Source organism: Poromitra crassiceps (assembly GCF_964638095.1).
Source record: "Poromitra crassiceps genome assembly, chromosome: 12".
In the NCBI taxonomy this organism is placed as follows: domain Eukaryota; kingdom Metazoa; phylum Chordata; class Actinopteri; order Beryciformes; family Melamphaidae; genus Poromitra; species Poromitra crassiceps.
In genome coordinates, this window is record NC_139632.1 from 24185582 (window position 1) to 24207921 (window position 22340).

General features: G+C 43.6%; 1 protein-coding gene across 1 annotated transcript in view; it reads right to left on the minus strand.

Annotated features, from left to right (window-relative positions):
- Positions 1-22340, minus strand: part of lpp (LIM domain containing preferred translocation partner in lipoma) — a gene marked incomplete at its 5' end in the record, with an annotated part of 89247 nt that overhangs the window by 12835 nt on the left and 54072 nt on the right. Inside the window, one exon of the mRNA XM_083647905.1 lies at positions 9595-9764. Coding sequence (XP_083504031.1) covers positions 9595-9764 — 170 coding nt within the window. The remainder of the gene's footprint in view (positions 1-9594; positions 9765-22340) is intronic.

The window sequence follows — 22340 nt, forward strand, 5'->3', positions numbered from 1 at the left end:
AACTGACAAAGACCCAGGCAGCAGTACTCTCACACCGTGAGTTAGAGTGACATTGTGGTGGGTCAGCATCGGGTCACAGATATTTTTCTCCTGCCTGCTCCTGGGGGAACTAAAGGAGATGTGCTTAGACAAAAAAGCACAAGGAAGACGGACCTGGATTTATGGAGTCGCCTTCTTGACTCTTATCCAAACAGTGTATTCTAATAACAAGGCTCCATGCTATTCATTTCCATGCTTGTAATGGATAAGGCAGCTGCATATACTGTACTGTGGTGCAGGCCAGTAAGAAGAAATAATGACCTGCTTGAGTGTAGTGGGGTTCACACCCACTGTACAGGACAATTATACACACGCATAATTGTCCTGGCAAGTCTGGAGAAGTACGAAGACGTGAAATCCGATTCACGCAAGTGCTATCTAATTGGCTCACTCCTTTGAGGAATTAGACCGAGTTAATCATGTCTGAATATACAGAACTAAATTAGAACTCTGCAAGCTAATGCAGACAGCCATGAATATTTGATGACGGAGTCAGCAGAAAGCAGAGCCTGTGTGTGTGTGTGCTCATAAGCGCGCTTCAGACAACAAGTCAAACCTGCCAGCGCCACGCACTGTTGCACCGCGCGTGCACGGCCCCCCCCATGAACAGCAGCTACGCAGCGGCTCACAGACGTTTAGTTTATTAGGATCCCCATTAGCTGCAGCAACCGCTGTAGCTGTTCTCACTGACGTCCACAGCCACAACAGCTCGCTACAGCGCCACAACAATGAGCAGAATATAGGAAGGGGCGGGGGTGATCTCATCACTCTGGCTGCAAGCCTCTGGATCTGCCTACCTGGATATCCATCACACCCGACTGACAGGTGTGTGGGTGGTGCATGTAGTCATCTCTAATTATAACCACACCATTGTGAGGGAAGCAACACTATAATCGTTATCTTCCTGTATTCAGTGGCTGGCTGCACAGCGCATTGTTACAGCTGAGGATCTCAGGCTCTCTGGCTGTTATGTATTGTTTCCTAGATCCCCTCTGTCAATGACAGCGGAGGCTCTAGGGACGTTCTCAGGGGTCCCCCGTTCCTAAGTGGGAGAGGACAAGCGTGACAAGTTGTGCTGTCGAGGACATCCATCACCAGGAGCCCCCAATACAGCTGAGTCCCTCCTGTGCCACCATGGGAACATCCCGTCACCTGCTACAGTGTGGGATGATGGGGGTCAACTGACTTGTGAGGACACATTTGCACCAAAGTAAAATTCAGCGCACAGTATTGACACACAAAACAAGAGGACTAGAGAATCATGTTTTTTCCTCCCTAAAGTGAGTTTAGACACAATTTTGTAGGAATATAATTTATTTTACATCGCTTGAATCATAGAATTCAGGGCAAATTGTCATTCTTGGTGACTTCACTGGAACTATGGGAAGGTGATTATTTGTTAATCCACTAATGTGATGCAATGGATTGGAGCACTCGCTGATGCGCTATTATGGTCAACGGCTGGTGCTAAAGTTGGGTCTGCTTCTGAAAATGTATTTCACAAAAGATGGGTAGGCTAAGTCATCAAAGATATAGAGCTATGTGAACGGGTGACCAGCTAGCTAGACTAACATCAGTACTTTCCCAGACAGACAGCCATACTGACGGACAGACAGACAGACAGACAGACAGACAGACAGACTGACTGACTGACTGACTGACTGACTGACTGACTGACAGACAGACAGACAGACAGACAGCCAGACACACACACACAATGGGTAAAGCTCATCAGTCATACTGTCAATCATGATCTTTTCCTGGGGCCTGGCACGTCATGCTTTGCTGTGTGCAGCTCTTCCTTTACAATAGTAGAATGAGAAATCATTCGGAGAGCATAGCCAATGAGACCAAAAGCCATTTATTTTAAATAGCAGAGCTATAGTACAACACCAGATAATGAACATAATTACATTCAAGCAACTTGTCGTCCATGACCTTGGCGATCTGTGAAATTCTGTCAAAAGAGGCACAAGTAGATGAAGGTTTTTGTGTGGGCCAATCCCTATCTCTTTATTACTGCTCTTTCAATATAAAGGTTGTGTGGGCCAATCCCTATCTCTTTATTACGGCTCTTTCAATATAAAGGTTGTGCGTCTGCCATGACCCTGTGTTACTTACTGTTACAACTGTCTTATTAGCGTACACTTAAACTGCCCGCACTTTGGATCATCTCTATATTCAGTGGAAGTGGTTGGATATAGGAAAGTGGACATATGATTGTGGCTTCGACGGGGGAACTGAGCGCTATTTGCAAACCCATTTCGGTCCCATCTAACCAGATTGAAAGGATCTGTTTACCAGTGAATGACCTGAAGCGAAGGGCACCCAAAATGTCCACTTAAAATAAACTGGGCAACAACCTGGCTGTGGAAATGCCCAGAGCTTTGCAAGAAACAAGTAAAGCTAGGGCAGATATGGAGAACATAGAATAAATTCAAGAACGGAAAGCGTGGTACCCTCTGTAAGCAATTAACCCCAATGACACAGAATCCCATTGCCTAACTTCTTCAAAGAGCAGCTGGGCTATCAGCGAGATGAAGGGTCTCTGTTGCTCCCACCACTGTTAACGAGGGGATAATAATACTGTATGCTCTTCTCGTTAGGAGCAGACTTCCCGAAGTGAAAGGAGAGAGAAAATTACTCTTACATTTATATGACTACAAATTCAAATAGATGTGCTGGCTTCTAATTTATAATCTCCCTGATTGGAGGGAAAAAAAATCTATCTTGAACTCGTAAAGGTGGAATCACTGCTACTGCGCACTGTAATGACGTAACGGTTTGCGCCACCTTTTTTTGTTGCAAAGTTGTGAAAATGTATATTCTGTCTCACACATATCTCTACACTGCCTTGTGGCACTGGCAACACATATATCCATCCCTACCTTGAAAAGATGGAAATAAGACATGTGACATGAGAGTTTGCTAATGGAAGCTTGACCAAAGTGCAGAATGAAATAGCTTCTACATGACTTCCAGTCATAAAGAAGCCTGTGGTCCTAAATATTTATGTTGAGTGGGTAACACATGCCTAACTTGATGTTTTGATGGCAGATGCACAGTGGTCAGGAGTTGCAGGGAAGGAACAGTGAATGAACAGTTCATCGTTCATGATACATTATCAAAACATCAAATGCAGAATAATGGGTATTGTCACATTTCAAATATTCCAAAATAGATAAATTATAATAACTCCACACAGAGAGGCTATACTATAGGTAAGCAAACACATAATCAGGGGGGATTTTTCTTTTGGAAATTGTAATCCCTGGCTTACATGAATAGTTACTGGGGAAACTAATACAATTGCAGTAACATTGTTACTGCCCGACACTGCTCACTATAATCACATACTCTTATTATTATCAGTATTATTATTATTAATTACCCCCCCCCCCCCCCCCCTCTGATTTCCCCCCATTTTCTCCCCAATTGTACTTGGCAAATTTACTTGGCAAATTCCCCCCCCTGCCCTGGTCGCTGCTCCACCCTCTGCCGATCTGGGGAGAGCCGAATACTAGAACCATTCTTCCTCCGACACATGCACAGTTGCCAGCCGCTTCACCTGACAGCGGGGAGCTTCACCGGCAGGACGTAGTACGTGGGAGGACCACGCTATTCCCTTCCACCCCAAACAGGCGCCCCGACCGACCAGAGGAGGCGCTAGTGACCAGCGACCAGGACACATACCCTCAATCCGGCTTCCAATCCACAGACGCAGTCAATCGTGCCTGTATGGACGCCCGACCCAAGCCGGAGGTAACACGGGGGCGGGAACCTGCGACCCTTGTGTTGGTAGGCAGCGAATCTACCGCTACACTACCCGGATGCCACTATAATTATCTGAATGTCCTGGACAAATTGTCCCAAGTGAAAATGCAGTTAAAGTTTCAAAAGCGTCCTCTGCTTTAGCCTAAACTACTATATACACACCCAAGAACATTACACTAACCAACTGTAGCAACCAATCATAGCTGGACATCATCATAACACTGGCACACACATGATACTGTCTTTAGCTGGTGGACTGACAGCAGTAGCTGACACATCCCACACTCAGTGTCCTCTCAGCCTTACGAATGAAAGCACTTTGTCTCTAAAGTGGAGCACTCTGCCTGAATGTTTCACATCTCAAAGCGCCTCTCTCAGCACGCTTTGTCTGAGATTGCAATCCTTCTAGAAAGTACAGAAAAAGACGAAGGCGGCCTGAGCATTGAACTTTCTGCACCCTCTTACGTATTTTAAAGTTTAACTTCAAGATGACTGACTCAATTAGCAAAGGATTATGGTAGCAGACCGTATTTATGTTTTGATGCACAATTTTGGCCTAAGCCCAATAACTCAAGTAACCTGGTTTGTAAAGAGCATAACCTGAGATGTAAACACCCGACTCATTTCACCTTTGGTTTTGGCTGTGAACTGCCCTGAATAAGACTGGAGTACGGCCAATAATACTGTTACTCCCTGCATGTAAAAGTAGCTATTGTTGGATGGCTCTACTATCCGGCATTGTGTTATTTGCACATCCCCTGTGATTATTTTGCTCCAGTTAGCTCAAAACTTACAGAGAGCAATACTGTGAATTCAGAGAAAAACTTCTTGGAAACCAGTTGTTAAACACAGTGAGACTGCTGCGTCGCAGTATAAGGATGATGAACAGCTCCCTGGGTGTCGTTTCTATGCACTTTTGCACTCTTCAATCGTATTAGGTGTGTAAGTTAAACACGGAAGGGGGTCTGAGATAGGCTGCGGGACACCTCGGGCTATTGCTTTACATCAGGCAGGGGGGAAAAACGACGGTGGCCCGGCGCTGATGTCATATTAACACGATTACAAACCACTTCATGCAAAACGAGACATTAATTGAGCGACTGTAGAGTTTATCTCCATCACGCTGTATTCAAAGAGGCAGCGATAAGTCCTCTGTGGAGGCAAGCCAGGGAAGTGGAGAGGACAAAGGCTGATTGCTGCCCTGAAATTTGTGGGCCAGTGGTGTGACTGAGGTTGTGCGAGACAGATAGCAAGGTGTAGAATAAGGAAGTAGACTGGTAAAGATAACGTACGTGCGTGTGTGTGTGTGTGTGTGTGTGTGTGTGAGAGAGAGAGAGAGGGTGTGTGTGAGTTCCTGTACATTACTAAAAGGAATTGTAATATCTAGACAAACAGTTTGAATGGTGCAAATCACCCAGAGGAAGAGACGGAACTTGCTAATATAAGTGCCAGTATTGTTCCACAGAATATGTAAAGTCCTTGCCTAGATAAAGGACTTCTGATTACCTACTTTGATATATGCCGTAAACATTACTGGATGGCAATCACTGTGGCATACTAAACGTACTCCTGCAATTCCTGGCCATGGGATTAATATATTTGCATATTATATCATTAGATTTGACATGCAATCAGTTTTTTCGGACAGCTGCTGTACTGTACCTGTAAAACATACAGTGCACAAAAATCTTGCTCATGCCTAGAACCCATGGTGGTATAGATAAACATTACGAAAAGCAAGTCTCCACTAAGTTAATAATACTGATCATTTATTTACTAAATATATTGGCAGTCCATAAAAAATATAAATAAATAAACAAACAAATAAATAATACAATCATAAACTCTGTACAGTAAGTGTAGTTTTTCAAAGTATATCTGACTTAGTTAATATCAGCAAACATAATGTTTTGCATTCGTGTAGCCTACTGTATAATAACATTGAATGAAGGCTATCAATCTAGTAGTAAAAGTAATCAATAGAGAAGGTAAACCTTTCATGTAATCATTAAGGATTAATGTAGCAGTCACCATAAGCTCACTGTTCAATAAAGTTTCAAGTATGGGGTTTTTAATCGTATTTTATGGATGAAATCTGAATTTAGACTCTTGCAAGATGGAAAACAGGTGGCTATGAGTTTCTATCATTCCGTTTTGACTGTATAATAATGTGGCATATTTTGCAGTTAATTGTTACTATAGCAGCCAAATACTGACAAGATCAGAAAGGGAATTTAAAATGAATAAAAATAAACAAATAATACATTGTTGATTTTAATTTGCTCTTAGCGATTCCTAGACTGACTGACTTGGAGCCTAACTTTCACTGGGATGTGACATTTGTCTTCAGAGACTCAAGTCTGGCGTTCATTCTCTAATCGTACAGAGGCGTACGACCCCGAGGATGGGAATAAAAGAAGAAGAAATTACTTTCATTAAGAAATTCAGATTTCCCCCATCCTTTTGATCTTGTGCCAGAAGAACATTTATGCTGATGAAATGCATAAATAAAGTTCTTAAATTATCCCGCTCCTCTTTAGCGCATGTATCAAGAGTTGGAGAACTTCCAGACAAGACAACTACAATCACCGTGAGTGCCTCTGAAAAGAGATGATTTAGATGGCCTGCCACTGATTTAACGTCATGTAGCTCAGCTTTAAGACTTCACAAGAAAAGTGCATACCAAGCCATTTCTTGCAAATAAATGTGAAGGAACACGTGACTGTCCATATGTGTTAATATCTACAATAGGCAAGCCACAAGAATTAATAGTAGCCTACCAAAATTTGCAGTAGTTTGGCCACCTGCAAATTAACCTGAAACCGCCGCACGCATGACGCACCTTCACTAACGGTATCTGTTATTTACTGTTAAATCATTATTTAGTTGACTCAGGTTTTATTTGTTATTTATTTATTTATTGATTTACTATTTATTGATTTACTGTATTGTTAAATTTCTTCATGTATACAAAAAAAAGTCTTTAATGTTGTTGTTTTTTCACTTTAAATGAATAAAGTATCGGTTCAGGCACCGTTTAGGCACTGCTACCATTTCAAAAGTATTGTTTTAGCACCGGCATTGGAAAAATGTGAAACTATCCCCATCCCTAAGTATTGGTCAGTCTTGTAATTAATGTATTCACTTATCATAACAAAATAGTTTAAAATGATCACTTCTCTAAATATTTTTGATGCTCTCCCATCAGCGTCAATGAATCAGGAGTTCATGCAAATACTCAGTTGTGCATCACCTTTTTCATCATGGTCCTCATTCCCCAAGCCACAAAAACAGAAGCTCTAACCTTCTCATTGGGTCATACCTCCAAAGTCAAATCATTCTCTCTTCAAAAGCCCCTTATCTACAATCTGGGAAGTGGAACGTGTGCTAGGTAGGCAAATAACTACCTGACAACATTTGTTTTAGTGTGGCTCCTATCTGTCTCAGGGGGCCTGCAGGAAAACCCTGGTGATTTGCATATCCTGTAGATATGGAGCAAAGATATTAACACAGAGGCTAGGTTGTCACGGTTTGTCTGCTACAGTCAATGCTAAATTGTTAATGTTCTAAGTGACCAGCATGAATAAGTTATACAGCAATCCAAAATGACATCATCTGGATTTTCCAAAGTTCTGGTAAAGGAGTACTAAAAAAAAGGTCCCATGTTTTCGGCATTAAAAAGATCTAAAAAGAAAAAAAAATGCATCATAGTTGCATTCAAGATTCATATTTAGCTCTGTTAAATCTACAGGGCCAGGCATGATTCCCCCTGACACAGTGAAATTAGCACTCCTACTGCTACATTATACACTCTGAATTTAACTTTTCAAGAAGCACTGCCCCTCTTCAATGGAAACAGCTCTTCAATGGAAACAGGCAGTCTAATACAACTTCCCCCAAGACTGATGAACTGAGAGCAATATCTCAAACTGCTCAACTCTCAAAGCTGTGTGGGAACAGACTGCCTGAGAGACATTCGTCCCAAACTTGACCTCGACGTGAACAGACATTGCAAAAGCATTTGACTGGTGTGAACCGCAAAATCAGCAGCACATGGTCTACTTCCCACTTGGAGTGAGACCCAACTGACCCCATGCATCATCAACGAGTAGAGGCCTCCTATAGGCCCTTTCAGGTCTCTCCCCTCCACATCTTGCTTTTGAAGAACTCATTTCTGTATGTTTTAAATAAATAAAGTAATAAATAAATTAAATAAAATCCCCACCAAAAAGTTCAGTACCTGTGTTGTTTTTCTGCCTTTCAGTATCCCACATGGGACAATCATGTCTTCCTTGATTAACAGTGCTCTCATCAACTTCAACAAGCCTTGATCGCCACTATGTGGAGAACATGACTTTCGTCCAGACACTGACACCACAACTCCCTTGCAGCCCGCAACAAACCCTAAACCACATGAGGCAGCACCCCATCCTGCCCACAGATAATGCTCTTGAAAAATGTGACACCATCAAAATCTTAAGAGTGAACATATAAAAGTAACATGGAAAAGGGGACTGTTAAATTGAGAATATGCTCCAGTCAGCCAACAAGAAGCAGTTTATGATGAGACGTCTAAAAGAAAAGATTTGGCCTCGCTGTCAGGTCCAAAACCGCTCTCTATCTACCCCAGTGTAGAAATATGCAGGCCCAGTTTGGCAGCGTTGCCTCACTGGCCCACAGTCTGCACAGCTGGAGCGTATTCAAAAAAGAGCCTGTAGACTTCTCCTAGGCAGAGGGTACCAAGGATATATAAGGCTCTTTCAAGCCTTCAACCTTTGGACAGGAGGCGTACAACGCCATGCCAGAAGTCTTTTCAAATCCCCCTTTAGAGACCCGCTGCCCCCGCTGTGCAGAGACCAGTCAATCACTCAACTAGAAACACAAACTGCCAATCGCAAGATGCCATACCAAGCGCTGTCCTACACAGAAATATATATATTTTTTATATATACTGTATATACTGTACTATATGTATATTTTATTGGTTTGTCTTTTTAAATGTTACAGCACAGTGATACAGTGTTTCAACTGGCAGATGTCATCCGCAAAGCTTTGATGTCGCTGACAAGGCAATGAACTACCGTAGTTAGAATGATGACCAAATCAATGATTTTTCTAATGAAACAGGATGAAAAACAGGATATCCATGTGGTATTGCAAGACGACGTGTCCATCGTTCGTGACAATACTCTGCAAGCAAACATTTTCATATTTCGTAGTGTCGCAATATGGCACCGGGGAAACCGGCCACAGAGTTTTGTAAGAAGAAGCAAAAAGAAGTTCCTGAACTCAAAATAACCTGCACACCTTCCTGCATCTCACGGTCTCATTTCCTGTATTTCGTCAGGTTCTTGATTAAAAGGAATAAAGGAATAGAGAAGCAAATGGCTCATTTGTTATCTGATCCCCAAAGGGAATTAACACTATCTTACATTTTAACATGATTTTGACACTCATTAAATAAGTCAAATGCATTTAAGCTGTGCCTGTCTGCTTATCAGATGTACCCCCAGATAAAGTTATGGATCAGCATTCATCACACTGAATGTTCTGCATGTGAAAACAATGTTCCTCTAATCATCATCTAATTCACAGCAGACTAGGAGCGATATGAAAACCCTCTGTTATAAAAAGGTAGTCAACGCATTCCTGATCCCTTCTTAACGTGCAGTTTTGGAACATTGTCAATAACTCAAAGCTTCAATTTGGACCTTGCCTGAGAGTGTGTGTAGGTGAGGTGGTGACGCGAGAGGATGCAGGAGGGTGCCAGAGATGACTTACAATATAGCAGGGCTCACAGTAGGCCTTCTTCTCCACAGCGTAGAATGGCTTGCCACGCAGCTTGGTGCTGCAGGTCATGCAGACGAAGCAGTCGACATGGAAGACCTGGTCCATGGCGGTGCAGCCGGTGCCTTCACCCACCACATTTTCTCCACAGCTGGAGCAGCGGCCTGGGGAGGGGAGGGGAGGGAGAGGGGAGGGTGAGCCCGGGTTCACAAAATCCACACTTCTTTATGGTCAGACGGCAAAAGAATCTGTGAACTCTAAACCATCACATTCTGCAAGGCTACTGGCTCAAGTTACAGTAAAGACACTCGTCAAAATATCTTTCCAGCCACTAATTTAGTTTGGCTAAAGAGTGCAGGATAGCTGTGAGGTGTGACCGGGTGTGACACCACTTTCAGGCACTGCCAGCTCCTCTGCCGAGGACACTTAACTCCTCACCCTGATGAATGTATCCTTCTAGTGGAGGAAATCTCACTACAGCACTCAACCCATCCAGTTCAAAAGTGATGGGCCTCGCCACACTGATGCACGTTGCTAACTGATTTTTTCCCATCCGATCTGAATGAAAATATTCATCACAAAGAGACAGATCACATCTATAATCAACAATGATGAAATGAACTTGTTTTAGCTATGGCAGAGAAAACAGCCATGAAGAACACTCCAGGCAAAACTAAATCTCCCTATTCAGACTTTCAAGTCTCACTCTTTGGATAAAAAGCGGGTAATTATTTTTTTAATAGTTTTTATTGTCATTAAGAGGTGTGCGACTACTGTATATCTGTCATTAACATTGCTGACTATGATGTGCAATGTGATCACCTTGTGATATCTGAGCCATTTGAAGTTAAACGCTGCTTTTCCAAATGTCAGAGCTGCATGATCCTCATTTATATTTCAAAGACTGGATAAGGATGTATTAAATACTATAATTATGCCACATTAAAGAAACTATATACATCGCAAAAAGTGTGACATGGACGACATCTATTTCAAAAAGTCAGGCTTTTAATGATAAAAAGAAGAAAACTTTAGAAGCACAACTCAGTCTTTGTAATAGGGGCACAAGTGAACTGATATTGCGCCAGAAAGAGCCTGATTGCATTTTGCGGGACATGGCATTTGGATATCTTTAATTGACTTGGAGATATCTTTAATTGAGTTTAAGATGTCCTCAACTCAATGCAAGTTATCTTCAACCCAATTAATAACACTGTCAATTTAATTAGTGGTATCTTACAATAATACGCTTTAAAAAGATATCTGAGAATGCTTTATTTTTTTACACATCTGAGGACAGATGCAATCTGGCAAGGAAAGTATGATATATTTAATTAATTTAAGTTCACTTCTATGGATGATTTTTGTTCTTTTTCATTTTTTGCTTCATCTAAGGCTGATTCTGTGATGATTGACACTCTGTATGTACTGAATGGAGCAGTTCAAGCGTGTTACAGACAGAGGCGAGACACTAACCGGGGGAGATACAGTATCTGATGCTTGCATTTCCACAGTTCCACTTGCTGTTTTCATATCAAAATTCAAACGGGAGTGTAAAGCTGAATCCGTCTCAGGTATCAGCAGAACTTTCGGAAGTTATATGTTGTTGAGATCAAATACGTATCTGCTCGACTGCAAGGCTTGCTAATGGTATTCTAATCTTTGACAACTCCTATTATCTTATCACCAGCCTCATTGTCAACTGAGGAAAAAGTTGCTTTAAGAATGGCTGGATCCACAAATTAGCCGCTTACATTTCTAACTCCTTATTGGGACACTGGCATTTGTGACTTGCTGTAATCATGGGATTCATTGATCAAGGTGGCCAAGGACTGGCGGATTGTTTTTTATTTTGAAACATTCAACTAGTAACTTTGTAGCATTCCTATCATAGCAATACACTGCACATCCATTTAGCAATTGCTGTCATCCAAGGTGACTTATAGTGCAGACAAGTTTATAGAAAAACCTACTATCCGGTTTCATCTGTTCCCACAGCGCTATCCACACCTCAATTATGGCTGTGTTACCTACTGTACAGGGAGGCAGATTAAACAAACTAGTGAAGGCACGTCTCGGGGGACATGTGGGTGTCAGTGGAATCACAAGCAGGGTAATTACTTCAGAGAGCCAGAGGGAGAGGGAGGGGGGAGAGGGAGAGAGAGAGAGAGAGAGAGAGAGAGAGAGAGAGAGAGAGAGAGAGAGCATGCTGAGCCTGTTAGTGGCTTCAGATCACAGGCCATCTTCAGTGAGTGGATGAGAATGCCAAACATGTCCCACAGGGCTCCCACTTTAAATAGCGAGAAGGAAACCTCTCGGAAATCCTTTTTCCTTTTGGCGGTCTGTGATCGCAAGGGCCCTCAGGAGCTATTTGTGCGCCACAGTGTGTGTCGTACACACACACACACACACACACACACAGGCTCTCTTCACACCAGACATGCCACACATATTGACACGTATATACAGTACATACAGACATGTACATGTATGTATCACATATGCACACCCACAGACATGTCATGCCACCAATTGACCCACATGGCAATTCACATGATCATGCAACATCAGTCTAGCATCACTTGTCCTTGCGTGATCCTCCCACGTGCTACATCCTGCCAGTGAAACTCCTCCCACGCGCTACATCCTGCCAGTGAAACTCCTCCCACGCGCTACATCCTGCCAGTGAAACTCCTCCCACGCGCTACATCCTGCCAGTGAAACTCCTCTCACGCGCTACATCCTGCCAGTGAAACTCCTCCCACGCGCTACATCCTGCCAGTGAAACTCCTCCCACGTGCTACATCCTGCCAGTGAAACTCCTCCCACGCGCTACATCCTGCCAGTGAAACTCCTCCCACGCACTACATCCTGCCAGTGAAACTCCTCCCACGCACTACATCCTGCCAGTGAAACTCCTCCCACGCGCTACATCCTGCCAGTGAAACTCCTCCCACGTGCTACATCCTGCCAGTGAAACTCCTCCCATGCGCTACATCCTGCCAGTGAAACTCCTCCCACGCACTACATCCTGCCAGTGAAACTCCTCCCACGCGCTACATCCTGCCAGTGAAACTCCTCCCACGCGCTACATCCTGCCAGTGAAACTCCTCCCACGCGCTACATCCTGCCAGTGAAACTCCTCCCACGTGCTACAACCTGCCAGTGAAACTCCTCCCACGCGCTACATCCTGCCAGTGAAACTCCTCCCACGCGCTACATCCTGCCAGTGAAACTCCTCCCACGCGCTACATCCTGCCAGTGAAACTCCTCCCACGTGCTACAACCTGCCAGTGAAACTCCTCCCACGCGCTACATCCTGCCAGTGAAACTCCTCCCACGCGCTACATCCTGCCAGTGAAACTCCTCCCACGCGCTACATCCTGCCAGTGAAACTCCGCTGATGAATGCACATGTATCGGAGGGAGCATGAGCTAGTGTAACATTATCCCCGGATTGGGGTGGAGCAACGACGGGGACAGCAGAGGGAATTGGCAAAGTTCAACTGGGGAGAAAACTGGAGTCATCAGTGAGGCATTGTGACATCATTATTATTGACCAAAATCATCTTATGCCATCACTGATGATGTCATACTGTAGGCATTCATCAGTGATGCGAAGTTAAACAATTGTGCGCTGCGCATGCCAATAGAGCAAGCCGAGCTGCCGAGCACCCCTGGTCATGTGCTGGGGCTTTCTCTCAGCCAAACATCTTGCTTGGCGGGTGGCATTTAAACCTGCCTACCTGATATGTCTCTTTCTTTGCAGTAACAAGGACACGTCTATGGCTTCCCAAAGGGGATCTTTCAGAATTGTGTTTATTTATCAAGTTCTAACGTATAAATTATTTCCTGCGACGGGGTCAACGCCAAACACTCTTGTTTTATAATACTGTAATAAACATATCTGTCTTCTGTGCGTCACCTTTTGCATCTTCCCTGATTGAACTGTTCCTAAGGAATTAAAGAACACCAGACTCGGAGTACACAAGGTTTCATCCCAGGTCCGGACATTCTCACCCACAATGCATTTCAATCAATGTGCTTCATTGGGGATATGGAGGGCATACAGTACATTAAATAAGCATGGACAAAATGCACTCTACTATATTTCAGAAAATGTTTACAGCTTGCTTACGAATACTTTTCTAATAGATGATTACAAAATGTGTTCCAAAGCATACTTCCGCTATGATGTGGCACAGTGTGGGATATTAACATGACTCCACAAAGGGGGAGCCATGATTGTTTGAGAGGCTGTAACTTTCGTCTTCTTTGTTCCAAAGTCATAATAATATGATCATAGAGGGAAGTGCAGTGCCTTTCACAATGCTTCACATCAATAATTTCATGCAAGTGCTTCGGAAGTCAGGCTTCTGAATGTTGAGACACTACTTCAATTGACGTGTTGAATAATGCAGGACAGCAATTGAAGCAACATCATATTTACCCCTGTGGAAATGATCCCAAATACTTTCTAACTATTTCAGCTGGGCATAAAGGAATCATGAAAGGCCCCGGCGTTCCCCGGCGTTCCCCAGCGTCCCTTTGCGTTGGGAATGGAACCAGAGTCTTAATGTGAGAACTTCAAATAGTTCCTGTATAACCAATGCGATGGTGACAGAGCGGGAGGGGGGCGTTCATTTACACTTTACACACTTTCTTTCCTTTTATTCTTCAACCCTCAGAAGTGTCTCTTCTCCGTTACATCGAAAGTCATAAAAAGGAGGACTGAAGAGAAAATCTTTTTTTTGAAAGAAGCACATTCCCTGTGAGCTACGGAGGCTTAGAATGGTTAGACAATTTAATTGGATAAAAGGAGAAGATTAAAGAGGCCCTGACTCTGTTCCATAAATAATTGATTTCTAATGTATTTGTAGTGGCAGTGAGGCGCTGTTGTTTGGGAATGGGGGGTGCTGAGTGGCAGAACACTTCACATTTCCCTCAGTCTTTGCCTTCTTTGTTTTTCCACGCCGTGATATTGAAGCAGCATGAAAGGCGGAGAGGGAGCACACTCGCGGCTCAATTTGATCTTACATCGTCGCAAATCAAAGATGGTGCATGTAAAGAAGGATCGCAAGGAACTTTTTATCGTGCGAGGCCAAACTTTTCACACTATGTTACTAAAGAATACAACTCTGCTGGTGCAACCCTCGCAAACCCCCAAAAGGCAAATCCGAACAACTGTAGCTCGGATCCAAAAACTAATAAAAGTCAATTTTGGGACTTCAACTAAAGTTTTCTGCTTGGATTAAAATACGTGATAGATATGAATGATGGTCGAAACTCACAACACATTCAAGTAGTGGATATGTTATTTTTCAGTATCAGCTACACAACAATGCAAACATGAAGGAGAAAATACAAGACAAATTTGGCTACAACAAATGATCTTGCTCTCCTTCACAAGTATATTACTAGGCACTATTTGCAAACAAGTATTTTTCACCCTTAACGAAAGACAAAATACAACATTATTTAATTTATTGTGACATGTTTTTAAAGGGGGACCAAATAAAGTTAGAAATGTGTGGTAACTTTGTGGTAACGTTTACACATAGACAAACAATAGGTCACTTAGTGTTTAAGGTTGTTGTAGTCGAGTCCGAGTCCTGGACACATTTTCAGGACTCGTGAATTGTTGTTAATTGATAAACGCTGTTTTTTTGTAACAGGCCGTAATAATTTGCTATAAGATATTGAGAGCTATACTGTGCCGTGACATTAGGCAGGCACAAGTGTTCCACACCTACATGTGGATTCACGCTCATGTTCAGTAACTCCGGACTCAGACTGGAACACTGGGGACTTGGACTTGAGATATAGTGACTTGACTACAACACTGTTAACAGCAGAGAACAAGTCTATCTGAACACATTAGCAGTGTCACTGCCAGCTACTGAATTGCTCGAAGCCACAATTTGTGCACTGTTTCATCTCTTTGCCTTCGAGCTTAATCTACTTTGTTGCTTGAGATTGCCCTGCGTGCAGGCTGACAATGCTCTGGTCTTCAGTTGCCTTTGGATGACAAGAGGAAACTGCTGTCATCGCTGCATTTCAATCCCTGAATTCTTTCCTAACCTCTTCTTTCATCTCATTCCCAATGTCAGCAAACAGCGATGGGCAGAACTGCTGTGGCAAATGGTGGAGGATGGAGGATAGGCAAGCCTGTGCCACTAAGTGTTACTGCCCAGCCTATCAGGGCCCGGGGCAGCAACGTGTCCCAGCCTATCAGGGCCCGGGGCAGCAACGCGAGGGGGACGTAGTGTAGCTTACATGTTTCAGAAGCAGGTTAGCAGGAGCGACATGGATGGATGCCAGGGAGAGAGCAGGGCTAGTGAATGGGGTGGAAGAGAGAGAGAAGGGAAGGAAAGGATGAGTGTGCATGTGTTCAAACACGTATGTGTTCAAAAACGTATGTGTTCAAACACGTATGTGCTCAAACACGTATGTGCTCAAACACGTATGTGCTCAAACACGTATGTGTTCGCTGCTGCGCGTCTTATGTCTGCTTGTGTGCACACACACACACACACACACACACACACACACACACACACGAGTTCTTGTGAGTATGCCTGCTTTTATGTGCATGAATATTGCGGATGCCTACTCATTCCTCAGGTCAAACACAAATGAGATGTAGGGACGTGATTGGCCGGCAGCCTCAGCTGGGCTGGCACGCCAGCTGATCTTGCAAGCCTCAGTGGAGCTGTCTCCACGAGGCGGGACAGCGTGCGCCGAGCCTGGCGGGGGGAGGGAGGGGGGAGGGATCACCTCGCGTGAACCGCTGCCAAAAAGCGGGCCGCCGTCGCCGGGAAGAGAAGTCCCGCTGGCACGCTACATCCAGCTGAGTAACTAGAAAGCAGCATCCTCAGGTCAGCTGCAGTGCCGGGACAAGATCATTAGAAAATAAACTGGGAACGAGGCCCCATATTTACTACGGTGAGAAAAACTGCTTCATGTTGTGGGAAACTAGCCTAGCCTCCATGCCCAAAATAGGAACAAATATAATTAAGTATTGAAAATGGTATTAATGCTGACCCATGTGACCACTTAGAAACAAGTTGATGATATGGCAGAAAAACTGCTATGGTCTCATTCATAAAAATCACAGTTTTATACGTACACAGAATTATAGACAGTGCTTTATGGAGCTATTGAAATTTCACACAGAAAAGCTAGAGGAAAAATTGCTTTTGTAGTGTGTGTGTGTGTGTGCGTGTGTGCATGTGTGAATGTGTGTGAATGTGTGTGTGTGTGTGTGTGTGTGTGTGTGTGTGTGTGTGTGTGTGTGTGTGTGTGTGTGAAAATACTGTATATCCTCTTACAAACCTTCCTCCCCCATAAATGGCTAGGATGGCAGGCAGCTATGATGGACCCTCCATGGCTATGCTATTTTATAATGCAGCCTTTTGGGGTCATATAGTGTAATCCACTGTCGGTAGAATGATACATGGGCTTTAGTTGTCATGTCACCAGACTGCTTTATATGCTGGCCCCCTGCCCCTGGCTGATTGGTGACCTCCTTCCAGCAGCATTACACACAGCACAGGACGGCACAGCATAATAACAAAGAGCCTACACTTAGCTACTGTGATCGGAGGGAAATCCTCAAGTTGCCAGGGAGGAAACAAACTCTGCAAGCTAAAGTGCCTATGAACAGAGACTGCTTAATCCCATTCTGTGTCCGGGAGAGTAACGTTAATCTGAAGTTGGTTAACATTGAAGCGAACTGTGGTCATATGTAGGTAGAGTAAAACACCAAATGCAACTTTTTATTTTGAGGTTATTGTGGAATTTAACATTTACTGGTACACATAACATTATAGTATTGTATCACCATTGTGCCAAAAACAAGCATGGCGATGCAGTTTGCATCTCCTCCCCCTCTCCCTCTCCAAAATCTCTCTCTATCTGTTGACCTCGCTCTCTCTTTCTCTCTCTCGGCGGTCCACTCATCATCAAAGGACAAATATCTCTACTAGTATACTTAGAGAGCCGATTCCAGCGTGGCGCGGCACACAATTAAAGGGGATGAAAGAGGGGAATCTGATTGGTTGTGTGGATCTAATGCCCTAACCACACCTGTGCATAATATACCTACTTAATCCAGCCCATTTCACCCTTGCGTCCGCGCAAATGGGCAGGTGCGCGCTGCGGAGAATAGCACGATCTGGACACGCCCATACTGTAAGTGCACCAACACCCGGCGCTAATTGGCCAATGACACCACTGCGCCGAAATTCACAAAATACGGGCCTAGTAGTGCAAAGTCATAAAGTAGCTGGAACCAGTTCTATGTATTGAGAGAGATGACTGATCATAGGCAGTGGGAGATTGGGTGGGGGTTGTGTGCAGGTGCTGGGAAGGGGGGGGGGGGGGTCTTTCAAGGCAACAGAAAGGTTTTATTCTGACACACATCCCACTTGTTATGACATGTAGAGGCACATATAAAGGCAAACTCCTAAGAGGTTGCCGAGGGCGACCTGAAGAATAGACTGTCTTAGACAATGCACAAAGCTGCCTAAATCAAAACCCTATTAATATGATTGCCTTCAAGTGCAAGCTGTATGAACCTCAACGTTTCTGACCCCATTACCTTGCCTGATCTGTTCCGACTTCTCTGGCCTGTACTGCTACTGGAGCTACACAGCTATTTGTAACCCTTCCAAGATTCTTCATGAACATTTCATGTGAGGTGTCTTATAAATTATGAGGGCTCTTCCAGCTGACGTTATGAGGAAAAATGGCAAAGCCTCCCTTTTCTTCTCTAGCTCTTATAAAACAAAGACTAGCTCAAAACAGGAGGAAAGGCTTTTCCCGACAGCTCGGAGTTCTGCACAAAGTATGCCCCTAAGAATCCCTCCAATCATTTCCAATGACTATCTGTCTACAGTACCATCAGATAACATTACTAAAGGATGCATGCCACTGCTCAAAAATCTCTCTGGAAAATCATTCTGTATAAATGTTGATTGGATATTAAATTTCCATGTCTCAATTCTATACAGTAGAATACTGAATCTCTAGGATGACACGAGGGAATTCTCAACTCATTTTGGTATTAAAGAAAAAGCAGGAAAAAAGAAATATTCTCTGCATCAGAATGCACTATGCTTTGCAAGTATCATAATCACAAATTTTAAATAATGCAAAACATCTCGTCCTTTCAATGATTCAGCTTGATGTCCTGGTTTTGGATGAGAGAAATGTAGCGATGACAAAATGTTGTAAGTTCCTCTGAAGGCATCTGCACTGCAAGCTGAGTAGCTGTGTCTTATTAGATTTCCACAAACACAGTACACCTACGCACAACCTAAGTGGATTAAATATGACGGATGATGACATTTGGAGAAAAGGCTCTTTCAGATTCCTCAAATCTAATCTGGAACTCTAAATCAGGACTAATCAGTTGCTTTTCAAAGAAGCTTCAATCACAGGAAGAATTTCTGGCTTACAAACTGGGTTTCTCAAGAAAAGCCTCTCTTCTCCTCATTCCATGTGCCTATTTCCCCACAGAAAGTCTCATCAAAGACCTGGCCGGTCTAATTGCTGGTGTTTTATAAAATGTCCTGGAATTGTTATAAAAGAACAAAAAAAGTGCTGTAATTTATAGGCTATATGGACGGGGCTGTGTTGCAGTGAAAACTTTTCTTCTGACATCACAGAGCCAGAATGTAACGTTAATTCAATACAATTAACCCCCTCTGGACCAATGAAAACGTACAATAGCTGTTTGAGATGAGAAGCTCATCAAAGACATTAGGGACAAGCAAGAAAACTTTGTTATAGGAATACAATGATCCAGTCCAGTAGCGAGCCAGAGATCGCAGCCCCACTTTGATTCATCTAGTTAATTACTAGCCTTAGGGTTTTGACAAGTGCTAGCCCCCTCGTACCCCACTGAAAAAAGAAGAGGCTTGTATGCCATCAGATTCATTGTAATTACAAAAGTCTCACGCTCTGGGACTTGTTCTCCCATAACCCTGGATATACAGCGTGGAGCGGCTCTGACTAAAGCAATTTCTAACATTACTGTGGCGACTATATGTGCACTATTCAGCGGGGAGACACTGGGACTCTGTGGATTTGCAGTGAAGCTTGCGCCTGGACTTTCGCTTTCTGGTAATGAGTCTCTCCAGTCACCTCAGACTTTTGCTCTTGCCCTTATCCTCTTAGCCGTCTCTCTGCTGTCACCTTGTTTAACCACAAGATGACCCTCTTCTCTTAACCCCCCTCACTCCCATCACAGCCAGCCTGTCAGCTGAGCCACACGTTATGCCTAACTTGTTCTGGCTACCTCAGCTCACATATGACCCATTTATCCCATGTCCTTGTTTTAGCAGCCCTGAGCCAGGCCCTGAGCCATGGAGCCTTCTAGTTGGCAAACGCAATGAAACAACTGCATGTAGCCTATAGATGGTTTTAACTTGACAACAAAAACATTCAAAATTGAACCCCCACTCACTTCCTGTTGCAGTGTTTGCTGCAATGCTATGGACATAAAAGAAAAAAAAACATTCAAGTGCAGGACTGACCATTCCGTGAAAACCGTCTATACTGCTGAGCGGCAAAAACAAAAGTAACGATGTCGAGTGAATATTTCTGCAGTTTGCCGAATGCTGAGAAAAAGGAAGTGCTGTGGGGTTGCGCTCTGGTGAAAACCGTCTATAGCAGGACCCAGAGAGCATGCCGGGTCTTCATCACATACATTCACTCCAAACTGAGGCCAACAACACTCCTCTGGAAAATGACTACAGTATGCACTCTGCTTAAGACAGCAGATCCATTTGACCTACGTCTAATGTGAGCCAATTAAAGTCTTTACATCGGTGCACACCAACGCGAAGCTGACTATCCCTCAATACCAGTTAAATGCATCTCTCTGTAGCTATATTATGGCCTGTATAATACACCTACACATGCTATCGTAGCTTGGTGTGTGATTAAGGCCTGTATAATACACCTACACATGCTATCGTAGCTTGGTGTGTGATTAAGGCCTGTATAATACACCTACACATGCTATCGTGGCTTGGTGTGTGATTATGGCCTGTATAATACACCTACACATGCTATCATGGCTTGGTGTGTGATTATGGCCTGTATAATACACCTACACATGCTATCATGGCTTGGTGTGTGATTATGGCCTGTATAATACACCTACACATGCTATCGTGGCTTGGTGTGTGATTACAACCTGTATAATACACCTACACATGCTATCATGGCTTGGTGTGTGATTATGGCCTGTATAATACACCTACACATGCTATCGTGGCTTGGTGTGTGATTATGGCCTGTATAATACACCTACACATGCTATCGTAGCTTGGTGTGTGATTACGGCCTGTATAATACACCTACACATGCTATCGTGGCTTGGTGTGTGCTTACGACCTGTAAATACACCTACACATGCTATCGTGGCTTGGTGTGTGATTACGGCCTGTATAATACACCTACACATGCTATCGTGGCTTGGTGTGTGCTTACGACCTGTAAATACACCTACACATGCTATCGTAGCTTGGTGTGTGATTACGGCCTGTATAATACACCTACACATGCTATCGTGGCTTGGTGTGTGCTTACGGCCTGTATGGGCTGGGAACTCATTCCAGGGGCAAAGGGGCTTAGAGCGAGGGGTGAAATAAGCAATGAAATGTAAAGGCACAGAATCCTCGTCTTGTGAATCCCATTTTGTAAAATAGATTTAAAATTGTTATATTGTTGAATCCTGGCAACTATAATTCAATTATACTTCAAATCAGCAAAAAAATCTCAGGTCTTTGAAAAATGAGACAAATGTATAAAAAAAAACACTGCCGGACAATCAAACCCGAGATGGAGTGACATGACATGGATGGATCATCATGACATTGTAGTCAGCTCTCACTCTTATTAGACCCTGAGTCATGCCTTTTCCTTTGATCACACTGATATCGTCGTGGGCCGGCATCTCAGGCTGGTAGATGTGCTGCCCTGTCGGCACCGCTTCAACTAACCATGGAAATCATGGCTAAGAAAGAGCAGAAAATCACTAGGTTTCCTGGCATGCCTGTATCATATGCATCCTTATTGCAGTCAGCTAGCCTACAGTGTGCTAAATCTGTGGTTTTCAAATCTATTCTGTGAAAACCCTCTTCCCAAAAGCACTGCTCTTGTGACACAAAACTCATTTTGTGGGTCACTGGGTGGGCTAATCTAGTAAAATGTATGCCATTTCTATGCTATTAACCCACTATCTCACGTTGTTTTATTCAGCCGTCACTACCATGCTGCGCTGTGGCAAGATATTGTAACATAACATATAACCAGTCGCTTTGGATATCAATTTCCCAAGAGTAATTTAGGAATCCATTTGTTTCTTTCAACAACCTACATTTGGGTCCCAACCCCAGTCTCTGAAAATCACTGCTGCACAAAAGGTTGCAGTAAAAAGTGACAAGAGTGAATGCTTCTAATGAGATCAGACTACCAGCGCTAATGTTTACAGAGCTGTGTGTGTGTATGTGTGTGTGTGTGTGTGTGTGTGTGTGTGTGTGTGTGTGTGTGTGTGTGTGTGTGTGTGTGTGTGTGTGTGTGTGTGTGTGTGTGTGTGTGTGGATAGCCTTTCCCAGCATATTTTATACATATGGATCAAACTACTGTATAAGTTCTGGGCTCATTTTAGCTGCTTGGGCTACTCTCACCTATGGATGCTGCGGTGTGAAATGACTGTTGGCCTGTATT